General features: G+C 33.5%; 2 protein-coding genes across 5 annotated transcripts; one reads left to right on the plus strand and one right to left on the minus strand.

Moving 5' to 3' along the window:
• Positions 1–596: 596 nt before the first annotated feature.
• On the plus strand, positions 597–6,968 carry LOC107422478 (uncharacterized). Of its 2 annotated transcripts, XM_048477734.2 has the most exons (10): positions 597–1,779; positions 1,938–2,087; positions 2,534–2,686; positions 2,768–2,917; positions 3,220–3,315; positions 3,595–3,690; positions 4,469–4,582; positions 4,801–5,094; positions 5,325–5,698; positions 5,891–6,968. In XM_048477734.2, exons 1-10 carry the CDS (start codon positions 1,161–1,163, stop codon positions 6,500–6,502), a joined length of 2,658 nt encoding a protein of 885 aa, XP_048333691.2. In that variant the 5' UTR covers positions 597–1,160; the 3' UTR covers positions 6,503–6,968. The 2 variants fall into 2 exon arrangements, with proteins under 2 accessions (XP_048333691.2, XP_060671880.1); XM_060815897.1 differs by lacking the exon at positions 3,220–3,315.
• Positions 6,969–7,114: 146 nt separating this feature from the next.
• LOC107422494 (uncharacterized) lies at positions 7,115–11,529 on the minus strand. 3 transcript variants are annotated; one of them, XM_048477735.2, is made up of 4 exons: positions 11,270–11,529; positions 10,036–10,754; positions 8,302–9,830; positions 7,115–7,549 (listed from the first exon to the last, which is right to left on the minus strand). In XM_048477735.2, the coding sequence occupies exons 2-4, from the start codon at positions 10,724–10,726 to the stop codon at positions 7,490–7,492; spliced, it is 2,280 nt and encodes a 759-aa protein (XP_048333692.1). In that variant the 5' UTR covers positions 10,727–10,754; positions 11,270–11,529; the 3' UTR covers positions 7,115–7,489. The 3 variants fall into 3 exon arrangements, with proteins under 3 accessions (XP_048333692.1, XP_060671881.1, XP_048333693.1); XM_060815898.1 differs by lacking the exon at positions 11,270–11,529 and having other exon boundaries at positions 10,036–10,547; positions 10,685–10,754; XM_048477736.1 differs by lacking the exon at positions 11,270–11,529 and having other exon boundaries at positions 10,036–10,547; positions 10,681–10,754.
• Positions 11,530–13,084: the final 1,555 nt, after the last annotated feature.

Genomic DNA, 13,084 nt, shown 5'->3' on the forward strand with positions numbered 1-13,084 from the left:
TATTAAAATAACATCATCTATGTTGGCATGTAAAATTTGGTAAAAAAAATTTGACAACTTTAGATGTACTATTGGATCCTGAAGGGATAATCCAATAATAAAGAATCAATTTCCATTCAATAATTATCTGAATTTTAATATCGTCACTTTCAACAGAAAAAATTTAAAAAATAAAAGTAGTATTATTGGTGCATAATTACATGAATTGGGTCCTTTAGTTTTTGGGACCAGTTGAGGCACTATATAATTTGCTTTTAGAAAGACCAGCAGAGATTGCTTGAATGGCTAGTATTTCAAAGATACCATTTCTTTCACATGGGAACAATGTTACCTTTCACCTAATCATCTAGAATCAAAAGCATGAGCTCTGTAATATATATATATATAAATGGGTTTGTTTAATTAGACATATAAAGCTTTTCCTAATTTCAAAATGATTCTAATGCTGTTTATTGTTTAAAGAACAGAGGAATGTATAAGAGAGAAAAAGAATGACTTAAAGAAGAAGCAAGAGGGTGTACGAGGAATAATGCAACTTTCCCATCCAGAAGATATACCTCATTTTCACGCTTAAAAATATGTATACATATTTTATTGTGATACAGTGTACTCCTTTTCCTTTAAAGAAAAAGTTAGAGAATTTATCAGAACAAATCTGGAGGCAAAGGGAAAAAGAGATAAAGACAAACCAACAGTAACAAATTTTTGGTTACTTTCCCTGTTTTGTTGATGCCATTCTCTTTTAATTTCATGTCCAAAATTTTGCAACAGAGAACCTAGACTTCACATGTAGCTATATATATATGTATATAAAAATGCATGTATATCCACCTTCCTCATCAAGCAGAGCTAAACAAAAAAAAAGGTTCATAGTTCAAAATTTCTAACTTAAGCTTGTAGCCCATAGTACAAGGAAGAAGGATTAAAAAATAAAAAGAAAAATAAAAAACTGTGTAACATGTTATGGACATAAATAATTGTTCACAAATTTAAGAACAAAGTAATAAAAAGCAAAAGCAAAAAAGCATATGAGGAGGAAGTTTAGTTCAGAAGTAAAAACTAAGCCAGTAGCTGATAATTAGAGAGTATAGATCTTCTATAGCAGGGTAAAGTATAATTCATTGTTTAAAACAGTCTTATAAGCAGTTGAGGAAGATATTATGCTATTTCCCAGCATGGAACAAGTATTGAAGATGGTACATGCAGTTTCTAAGAGACACAGAACAAACACTAACCAAATCTTCTTCTGCATTCCAATTTTACATAGCTTTATGGAAGACCATGAACAGGAAAACCCATCAATGACTTCGGAAGAAGAAATTGATAACTTGTTTAATAACGCCATGAAAGGCAATTGGAATGAAGTTGTGGAGGTCTATAAGAAAGGCAGTGAGTATCAGACGGCAAAGATTACCAGTTTAGAAGACACTGCATTGCATATAGCTGTATTAGATGGCGAAACTGAAGTTGCTGTGAAAATGGTGGATAACATATACGAAGAAAGTATACTGAGCATTGTGAATAAGAGAGGAGACACCCCTCTGCATTTAGCTGCTTCAATGGGGGATGTGTTGGTGTGTCAAAGCATGGCAAAGAAGAACCCGAACCTCATTACATTTCGCAATCAAAAGGGCGAGACTCCTCTGTTCTTGGCAGCTTTTCATGGGAAGGAAAAGGCTTTCCTCTGCCTCCATTCTCTATGCATAGAGAAACACCATTCATTTCGAAAAAGTAATGGTGATACAATTCTTCATGCTGCAATTACTGGTGAATACTTCAGTAAGTGATTTTTGCTGCACATGATTAAGGTTGATAATTACTTGTTTTTTTAATTTTTGTCTTTTTACTTTTAGAATTGGATTATTCGATATGTATGTGATGATTTTTTTTTTTTTTTTTTTTTTTTTGGTTGGTTTTTTTGTTCTTCCATTTTGTAGGTTTGGCATTTCAGATAGTTCACCACTATCCACAACTTGCTAACTCTGTAAATGTGGATGGTTTATCTCCACTTCATATTTTGGCTACTAAGCCAAACGCATTCAAAAGCAGCAGTCGTCTTGGGCTGTATGATCTATTCATATACAAATGTAATGCAATCTCTTATCTCAACGAGTGTTTCATCAGGCAAAACAAAAATGAGGCAGAAAAATCTTCCCACATTTCTTGTTGTTTATTATTATTATTTTGATATTTAATTTATCATCCATTACATTTTCCTTATGAAGCTTACAGAAAAAAGGAACTAAACTTTCACTGATTCTCCAATTATTCATTCCATGATCTTATTGGAATTGTTTATCTAAACAAGTACCTATATAGTTTATGTATTGAATTGTCACCTATAACACTCCCTCTTCCACACTTGAAACCATTATTTTTTTGTTATCTACTAGGAAAGTATAAAATTTCCCTTTATATATTTTTATCTTCATAGAATTGGGAATTAATCTCACACAGTTGAAGCTTCATTTTAGTTCATTGTTCCTGTTTTAGTGATCTATGAAAGATTATTCATTTCCAAGTTTTTTGTCAGGTTTGGGGGTGAAAAAGCTAAAGAAGGAAACACACAGTGATATTAAAGCATACTCAAGTTTTTTAGGAATCAAAAAGAGTAAAACATATCCAGAAAACTATGAAACATGCATGAACTTCTTTCGAATGACAAGATTTCTGTTTCAAATTTTAAGTGAGTGAAAGTGATACATATTAATAGTTTTTTCCACCTGCTTATGTTTCAATTCTAATTCTGCAACTCCATTTTTTCTAGCTAAAAGAGAGGACAATAAGACATGGATGCTACCTTTCCGCTCTCGTTGGGATCAACTTCGTCACTCTCTTCTTCTAGCTATGGGAAGAAACAAAGATAGAAACATAATTGATGAAGAGAATTCCCATCCAGAGAGTAGGTCAGGACAAGGTAACAGTATTAAGTTAAAACTCTTTTCATAATTAAAGATAATAATTCGAAAGAGATCTAGTATGATTATCCCAAATTTGGTATCTTTATACGTTTTAAAGAATTGTAGACCAATAAGAACTGCAAGATTGCTTGTTAAGTGGTTAAAAGGTCATATGTTCTTGATGTTCTCCATGAGGAATAGAAGTGAAAATTAATTGAACCATTGTAACTATTAAATTAAATCATTGTAATTATTATCTTTTATTTTGATAGAGATGAATTTGAATTAGCATTGATCTAGTTAGATTGAATAATTACAGGGGAACTTCGAGAACCATCTTCATCTGATACGAGCTTAGACTTGATACATGATACAGAAGAATTATCTGTTTCAAAGAGTTCAAGTTTGAATTTAGGTAAGAACCCACTTTTCATATGCAAATTTCAATCATCCCCCACCAAAAATAAAATGAAAATGAAAAAAAATCCAACATAGTAATTGTCCTAAACATTCAAGTGCATCATCATGCAAAGAACAAATTTGATAAGTTAGATAGTCTTAGAATATAGTGCTAATGGGTGTGAATTATCCATTCAATAATTTCTCAACAGGAAAAGAAATAATTGATCTTCCTTTTATGACAAAAATAAACTTTCTTTGTAAGAGTAAATGTTTACTCAGTTTTATGTGACAGAAGGAACTTCACGAGTAAGTTCATCAGGAATGAAGTTGCAATCAAATGATCCGAAAATTATATGGTCAGACCAAAATGGCTCAACATCAAAGAATGGTAATCTTCGCTAATTACACTTTATAAGTTCATTTTTCATGATCGAGGGAAGGTTTTTGTAAGTTCATGAGTCACATTCTTTGCAATTGCTGTAATTAATAAGAATTTTCATGCATTTGACAGAAAGTTTTAGATTTGTGGAAGCTACAAAAATATGTGATAATACATAACTAACTGTGGGGCAAATTATTATAAACAGATATGAAATGAAAATATGATGAAACAATTATTATAAACAGATATGAAATGAAAATATGATGAAACAATCAAACTCATATGCGCACGACCATGCTGTCACTTCTTCATTCTTCATTTTCCTTTTGTGGAAACTGGAATCTAAAATCTTCTGCAACTTACTACTTTCAATGTAATTATCTTGAGCATTTTTCACAAGTACAATTTGACAATCTATATGGATGTCATAGAATGTTTCTTTGTTTATGAGGGGAAAGCAATGGTGTTTCAGTCTTTCTGGTGGACATTTCCTCTTCTTAGTTACTAATTGCAATATCATCCATGGGAGATGTATACCGATCAAAGAAGAGGGAAATAAAAGTTATGGTGAGAGTAAACTTCAAAAATCGCATTCAATTTTGTTAAAAAATCGTATTAAATTTTGTTAATGAATTATTCAATTGTTGTAGTGCTTACCAATTAAAGTTTATCTTTCATCCCACATTGTTGATTCATGACTGTTGGTTGTTTTATTTGTTCAACATAGCAGAAAATGAACAAGTTTAATTGGCTGTCAGCATTCGCTTTTTGGTCTCTTTTGTAGGTATGAAGGAATATAGGGGACAAGGGAACTTGCATTCATATCCACCTAATTATGCCTCATTTGTTCTATTTTTCCAGTTCATAACAAAGGCCTTGCTGGTTATTCTTGGATTTGGTTAGTGCCAACTTTTTCATTGGATCTTGCAGTTGGTTTCTCTACTATGTCTCCATTTAGTGTGTAAATTTGTCTCACAAAAGATGAGGAATGATAGAGGGAAAAGAGCTTCTTCTAAAATTTTTAAGCAATTCCCATCCATGCTTTTCTGAGTGAAGACTCTGTTAGAAAATCAGAAGACCACTCATTTTGTATACATTTTATGGAGTGTCATGTAGGTATTTCGAGGATAAACAAAATCAAAGAAAAGAAAGAGCGGCATACATGGGCTAATCAGGTCATGAACGAATTGATTCACCAGACTTCTTCTTACAAATATGGTAATGCTGGACAGAAACCTGAAAAAACTCGACAGAAGTTTGATGGAGAGGAATCTGAAGTTCCTAACCCAACTTTGTGCGGCCCGTGCCATGAAGACTTGACATCTGAGATTCAAGATAGCAATGTTGGAAACAACTCCTTGGCATCAAATCATAACAATTATCAGAAAGGAAAATATCAGAATGGACTTCGTAAGTAAATCGTTCATCTGTTTACGATATGCAACACTTTTCTTGACATCCAAGCAAAGCAAATCCCAATGTATAATATTAGTCTCTCTATGAAATTTGAGTAATCTAACCTATTATGTTGAGCTCATATATTAGCTAATTCTGTTTTTACTTTCATTTCCTTGAGACAATAGATGAAAAGAAACCATCCAACATGTATTAAAAAACTAGTATTTGTGTAAATGAGACAGAGAAAACAGACGAGATACCCAAAGGAAATGGAAAGAATGAAACTCATGAAACAGATAAAAAGGAGACGCCTATACTAATTGCCGCAAAGATGGGAGTAACGGAAATGGTGGAGAAAATCCTAGACAAATTTCCAGTGGCTATCCAGGATTTGAACTCTGATAACAAGAATGTTGTGCTTTTGGCAATTGAGAACAGGCAGCCACATGTTTACAGTCTGCTGTTGAAGAGAGAAACGATGAAAGAAAACGTGTTCCGTCAATTGGATAACCAAGGTAACAGTGCATTACACCTAGCTGCTACGTTCGGAGAGTACACACCTTGGCTTATACCAGGTGGCGCTCTGCAAATGCAATGGGAAATCAAATGGTACAAGGTAAGGTTTTTTTCCTCAAATTCTACAATATGTTTGATTCAGGCTCACCTCACCATTTCATAGTTCTATATTGTTTATATACATTTGACCTCAACTTTCGAAAAAAACATTCGAATAGTTATTTGAACTAACATAATCAAATAGTTTTGAAGTTGAAACTTACTGCCTTAATGGGTCTAAATATTTCTGCAGTTTGTCAAACACTCCATGCCACATAATTTCTTTGTTCGCTGCAACAAAAGGGGTCAAACCCCAAAAGAAGTTTTCATCAATACTCACAAAACTCTTGTCAAAGATGGCAGTGAATGGCTTACCAAAACCTCAGAATCCTGCTCTGTTGTGGCTGCACTCATTGCAACAGTAGCATTTGCAACCTCATCAGCTGTACCAGGTGGAGTCAGGGAAGACACTGGAGCACCAACTCTTGAACACAAGCCTGCATTCAGTGCTTTCGCCATTTCCTCACTAGTTGCTCTTTGCTCGTCAGTCACTGCACTTGTCTTCTTCCTTTCGATCCTCACCTCTCGTTACCAAGAGAAGGATTTCGCCATGGGCTTGCCCAGAAAACTTCTTCTAGGATTAACATCACTATTCACTTCCATAGCTTCCATAGTGCTTTCATTCTGTACCGGGCATATATTTGTTCTTAAAGATGAACTTAGGTATGTAGCATATCCGTTGTATGCAGCAACATGCCTCCCAGTTACATTATTCGCTTTTGCTCAGTTGTCTCTCTACTTTGATCTCATTTGGGCAATCTTCAGAAAGGTTCCACAGCGTAGCTATAAGATGTATGCACACTAGGTCCCCATGGATTTTCTTGAAAATACATATGTTTGTTTATACATGTCATATATACATATACATACGTATATATGTATATATATATGTGGGCATGTTCATGTTTCTTGAAGTTTCAATATTATGAAATTTGTATATGAATATCGGAGTTATTTCCCTCGTTAGCATTTTAAGAAATAGAGCCCTTTCTTGTTAGTAATTTATTTTTGTCAGGGGAATATTGTTTTTGTCAGGTATAGAAGCAAATCAAAATTTTTTACTTCCAATAGGTGCACAATCGATCCTAGTCTGTTCAGCAGAGAGAGAATGGCTCTTCACCATTTAACTTCTGGATAAGTGAAAAAATTACTAAGCTTTTCAGAGGTTTTGAAGTGCCCTGCTTGAATTGTAGCAAAAAGATCATACAAAATAACCAACTATTACATAACTTCATAAATCAAAGCAATAATGAAAGGACTTTGTATAATAACAAACTGTTCCATAACTACATAAATCAAAACAATCATGAAAGGACTTTGTATCAAACTTTAACTAAGTCATTGATTCCTGAGCGCGTTGATGAGCCACTTGAAGAACAAGAACAATAATAAACTAGGAAAGAAGAAAACATTCGTATCTCAGAAGAAAAATTACCATTTATAACGTCAAAACTAATGCCATTATACACTTGATACATTTTAGGAAAGAATTTTATTTCTCCAGTGACTGACAAACTGTTATCCAAAATTTGCTGCTCATGAGGTATCTACAGGACTAAAATAAAAGTCAAACTCAGACGCTAAACCTATAAGAAGGAAACAAACCAATACCTCCTCTGATCAAATACAAAACAAGAACTAACATACTTTTCTAGTTTACTCTATCTGCTTTACATCCATATCCCTTTTCAGATTACCTCAGAACATCCGTGTCAAGTGGAATGTCATTAGAAGATGATATCGTCCTAGCCCAGGTAACCAGTCCCAACTCTAGAGCTTCAACTCTTGTACCTCAAGAGCTTCTATGGACTCCAAGAGATGCACTGCGCCATCTTCTTTTCTTTGACGTGACCTATATAATTTAAATACAGGCTTCAGCAGTCAGCAGGAATGATATAGGGAAAAGGTTAAGTAAACATCATCAGAAGTCAAAATTAAAAAGTTGATATACCTAAAGATGGAATAAGCTAGCTGACCTAAAAATTACTAGATAAAATTCAATGTTTCACTATGTATAGTGAACAACTTTCATACTCCTAATTCGATCTCCGCCTAAACATACTAGTAGCATCAGCAGCATGGACTACAACTTTAAGGTAGACCAAGAATAATTTTACACCTCAGCTGATATGAACTTGCACTGATGATCATCATATTCATTAAATTTTTTAACTTTAAATCCATCAAACTTTAGCAAAGTTCACAAATAAATGTCCTGATTTCTAAGGGTTGATCTATTCAGACATAAATTAGGGGCCAAATTGAAATCAATGTCCTCGCTGGGGAAAATTTGACATGGCTAACCCCAAAAATAAAAATGGCTTCAAATTTAGACAGATCAAATAACATGCACAACATAATCAAATCAAAAAGTCCACCTATCAACCACCAAGAAAATAAAACATTGTACCATCAAAATCCACTGACACAAGAAACCAACACACACGAAACAAAAGTAAACAATACATAAAAGACATTCCAACATAATAACTAGATTTTTCTTCTTCTTCTTCCTTCTTTTTTTTTTTTTTTTCCCCTTCAACATCGTGACAAAATTCGATATAGCATACAGAAGGTAACGAAAGAAAAATCTAAAAATTTGACCTTAGAAGATGGAGGAGGCAATGAAGCCTGGCGCACTGCCTTCCCAGGCTCAGTCAATTGCCGAATCTCTCGAAGCTGGCTTGCTATGTCCTCCAGAAGTTGCAACTGTATTTTTTCTCTTTCCTTGTGCCCCACAGAGAAGTTAAGCTTCTCTCTTCCCTCTTGCACAATCCTTAACCTTTCTCTAAGCCACTCAACTTCATTGTCAATTTTCACTCTTTCATAATCAATTGCAGACATGGAATTTCTGCGTAAATCAGTTAGCAATGCTTTCCCACCTGAGGAAACCTTCGGTGGCAATCCACCAGTTACACGTGAACTACTACCATTCTTGTCATGTTCTGTTTCCACCCTACTCAAAGTTGGACTATCACATTTTATTGGAACATCCAAGGTAGCACTCACTAATAGCTGTTCATTTTTGTCTGCACTCAATTTATTATGCAAAATTTCTTCGTCAATAACATGAACGTCATAAACACATGATTCTGTATCAAGCACTAAACTTGGTATCTTTTCACCTTTCCAATCCCATTCATTTTCATTAGAAATATCAGATGTCTTTGAACCAAACTCTTGGAACAAACTAGTGCTGCCAGTTTGATCATGTTCTTTCACAAATGGGGGAGTAGTTTTCCCACGCCCCTCAGTATTACCTGCCCCTTGCCTCAGCACCTCGTCACAAATTGGATTCTCCTCCATGGATATGACACTTTTCTCTTGAAACTCATAATTTACCTCCTTATTACTGGAGTGATAAACATGACCGTCAAAACTTGGATGTGCATATACATCCCCTTCTTTGGAAGGTTCAGAATCCGCATCCAATTTCAAAACAGGTAATTTTTTCCCAGAAGCAAGTGTTCTAGTTTGGGTCTCAATTGATGATGCCCCATAATCTGAAGAACTATCTGTAATTTTCAACGTTGGCTTCTCTGCAGACTCACTTACCTGCTGGAGAATAAATATTGGTTCCTCAGATGAATAGGATGAAGTGATTTGTGCTTGCATTGCACCCAAATCATGCATGCCAGAATCCAATCGATCATTTCCAAATATCATTTGCCTGTATTCTTCAACCTCCTTCTCCAAGAAATGTTTTTCCCTCTCTCTTCTTACTAAAATCTCTTTGAGTATATCCATTTCTTCAGCATCATAAGCATATTTCTCTTCAATCATCCTCTGGTACTGTCTTGCCTCCATTTCTATTAATGCCTTTTCCTCTTGTAGGCGCAATATCATGGCCATGGCCTCATCTGCAGCAGTAGCAGCAGCACTTCTTTCCTTCTCAAGTTCAAGGTAAAGGGCATCACGAGCAGCATACCCTTCTTCTAGTGCTTGTTCCAAGACTCTAATCATACTTTTCTCATCATTATCAAAACCGAAATTCTCTTGCTCATTGCACCTAAACCCTTTAACAGCTAATACATCTGTTTCAATTGTCCTATTTTCATCCGCAGAATCACTCAATTGAAGACATTGAGAAACTCTTTCCGGCAAACTCACATCTGCTGGAGCTTGTTCACCATCTACGATCACATAATGAACATTAAAAATAATATCAGTATGATATGGGAAAAGGGAACAACGTATGTTAAACACAAGCAAGAAATTTCACTAGGAGAAAAGCTCAAAACATAACAGAAACCACAAGACACAAGAAGTCTTAAATTATATTTCAAAATATGTAATGAAAGGCTATCTTCAGATTAAACACAAAATAACAAGCATCACCTCCATAACTAACAGGAACTTCAACCTCATTCCTCAATTTACTGATACTGGAAGGAGATTGAGGAATATACTGTGCCTCTGACTGAAGTGTGTCATACGATGAAACCGACAATCGATTACCATTGTAAGTAGAAACTCCTTTACGACGGCGTCGCAGACCATGTCTTGGCCTCCAACTCTCAACCCCCTTCCCCTTAAGATCAACCTGTCCTTCCTTCTCAGATGCTGAATTCTCCACACCAAGACTTAAGTCCCGTCCACTCCTGGCAACAGAATCTCTTGCATTCAAATCTCGAAACCTCTTTTCCAGAAAAGAGCTACTCGTTGCTCCACCTGCCAATTCACCATGTTCAAACTCATGCATTCCCTCATTCACCAACTTAACATTTGAAGTCCCACTATGGTATTCAGGCCATATCGAATCAAAAGGGAACTTGCTCTTCACTGACGTCTGAACCGAAGAGATTTTCTGAAATGGGCTATCAACCAATTGTCTTTGCAAGCAGCTATTCCTGGGGTTCCCAAAAAGTCCATCACAAGGACATGGTAGACCCAATCCAAACAAACCCAGAAATTTCGAGACAAAAAAAGCAATACTTGATGCACAAAGCAGAAAAAATGCTATAGAGAGATCAAGAAATGCACCCACTAGCTCGGAAAATGTCCAATTATGAATAGCTTGACACATCATTTTCCTCAAATGTTGCTCATTCCTAGTGCTGTTTGACACCAAAATAAATAAATAAATAAAAAAAAAATAACCATCCGTACAATCACTAAGAAACCTACCAAAACCAAAAGAAAAAAAGATTTTCAAATGCATTTTCCATTACAAAACTTCAATGTAAATAAAAGAAGCAACAATACCGATTATCCGTACTACAGCCCAATCTGATTCTTAAGGAAACGGAGAAATCAAATATTTTGATCATAAAATTAAAAATCCACTTCACTGAAGTGATCAATCAAAGCCCAATCTTAAATTTTTTTTTTTTTAAAAGTCATTTTCCCAATAATATTTATGTAACAGTAATTCATAATATATATATATTTATATATATTTTTTTCTTTTCCAGTTTTCCTCAAATTCTCTCGGCAACCATACAACACCAACAACTCCAACAAACAACAAGAAGGAAAAAAGAAAAAATTAAAAAACACTTCGATAACAGAAAATGATATCGAAAATGCATTTGGAGTTGCAAAATCACTGCAAAAAGCATTTCGAACTCACCGAGTTGGAGCCGAGTCGACTAGGCGATGACCACTTTTTTTTTTTTTTTTTCTCTTTTCTTAGCTGATTTGAATTAATAATAATCCAAAACAGTAACCCTAATTTTGGAACGGTTATGAAAATCGAAACCGACAGTGACGAAGAAGAAGAAGAAGACAAACTCCACCGGTTTACATTCCCGAGGGTGATACGTCGTCGTTGCCAGTACCGATTCACTTAGACTTAGAGTCCGTTGATTCACGCTCCACGGCATGCATCATCAAAATCATGTAGCGTGTATCTCAAACGCTTTAAGTGAGCGTAGGATATAAATTATCCTATACTTTTTTTTTTATTTTGCCACAAAAAATTAATTTCCTAATTTTTTTTTTTGGAAAAATGAATCATTTGAAAAATATTACTGACAATGCCATTTGTCTTTAAAAAAATAATAATAATAATTCGAACAATTTAAGATTGAAAATATTATTTCATTCTTAAAATAATAATTTCAGAATATTTTTTTTCCTTTAAAGAAATATTATTGATAATCCTATTTACATCTTTTTTTTTTTTGTTTTTTTACAAAGAGTTACAGTGACACCTTTTTAATTTTTGACTTTTACAAATATGTTTTTGTATTTTCGAAGCTGTATTCAATAATGGGCCCAGACTGAACATGTATGAATGAGGCCCATACGCTTTTAGCGTGGAGGTACTGTCATGCAACGTATCTGTACAGTATTTGTCCTTTCTGGTATAAAATTGTTCTTTATAAAATGAATTTAATTTTTTTTTAATAGTAAAACCTTAAATATAAATAAATATATATATATATATATATATTCTATGGTGCTGGGTACACCAAACCTAATATTTTTTAAAAAAAACTATTGGTTTTATTGTAGTCTTTATATGGATCCACCATAAAATTACTATATATATATATATATATATTTATATATTTAAATTTATTAAAAATATGATAAAGATATATTTAAATTTTATTCTTGAATAAACAATGATTTAAGGTTTTTGAAACAAATTGCTATTATCTATATAGTGGAATATATTACCTAAATTGAAAAGTGGAATTGTTTAAGTTGGTAATATTTTTTGCATTCATATTTTAATTTAAAAATTGTTATAATGATAAAAAAAAAATATTTATTACACAAAATTGAAAACATACCAAACATTGAATAATTAATTCTACGAAATAACTATTATATAATTGAAAAGTTTTTGTATCAATCTAATAATAATATGTAAGATTTCTAATCACAATCATTGATTATTTTTAAAATTATATCTAAAATGTTGATTTGATATGTATTTTTTAACAAAGAAATATAACTGACACATAATTGATTAATTAGGATTTATACAAAATCTTTTGGAAATTAATTATTGGATCAATTTCTATCAAGTAAGCCATGCCTTCAAATTGAAAGATTTGGACTTGGAATCTAAGAAGCCCATTAGACAACAATAGTCGAAGCTATCTGGCACAAAAATAGTCGAGGTCTGGCGCAAATCTCACCGTTATTTGCTTTTCTACCTCAAACAAAATATGAAAATAAAAGAATAAGCCATCGCTACTTATAAAACGAAATAAACTACAACAATGACATAATTAATTCCAGGACTCGTACCCAAAATTTTATAACAATAAAATTAATGACTCTGAGCTTAATTTTTGAATTTTTTTTTAAATACATTACCTACATTATAAACTACCAAAATTTTCCATTCCGTGAATGATTTGAATTTGTGTATTCACGGACACAAATAGAAATGCTCAACAATCCGAAGGAATATATTTCGTGAATTTAA

This window comes from Ziziphus jujuba, chromosome 3, assembly GCF_031755915.1.
Source record: "Ziziphus jujuba cultivar Dongzao chromosome 3, ASM3175591v1".
Taxonomy (NCBI): Eukaryota; Viridiplantae; Streptophyta; class Magnoliopsida; order Rosales; family Rhamnaceae; genus Ziziphus; species Ziziphus jujuba.

Excerpts from the sequence above, each read along its gene's own strand:
- LOC107422478 (XM_048477734.2), top strand. The coding sequence starts at position 1,161 with ATGCTATTTCCCAGCATGGAACAAGTATTGAAGATGGTACATGCAGTT. Across the intron at positions 3,691-4,468 it reads TGGCTCAACATCAAAGAATG|GTATGAAGGAATATAGGGGA; the intron begins GTAATCTTCGCT and ends TCTCTTTTGTAG. Across the intron at positions 4,583-4,800 it reads GCTGGTTATTCTTGGATTTG|GTATTTCGAGGATAAACAAA; the intron begins GTTAGTGCCAAC and ends AGTGTCATGTAG.
- LOC107422494 (XM_048477735.2), bottom strand. The coding sequence starts at position 10,726 with ATGATGTGTCAAGCTATTCATAATTGGACATTTTCCGAGCTAGTGGGT. Across the intron at positions 9,831-10,035 it reads AGTTCCTGTTAGTTATGGAG|ATGGTGAACAAGCTCCAGCA; the intron begins GTGATGCTTGTT and ends ATGTGATCGTAG. Across the intron at positions 7,550-8,301 it reads TGCCTCCTCCATCTTCTAAG|GTCACGTCAAAGAAAAGAAG; the intron begins GTCAAATTTTTA and ends TAAATTATATAG.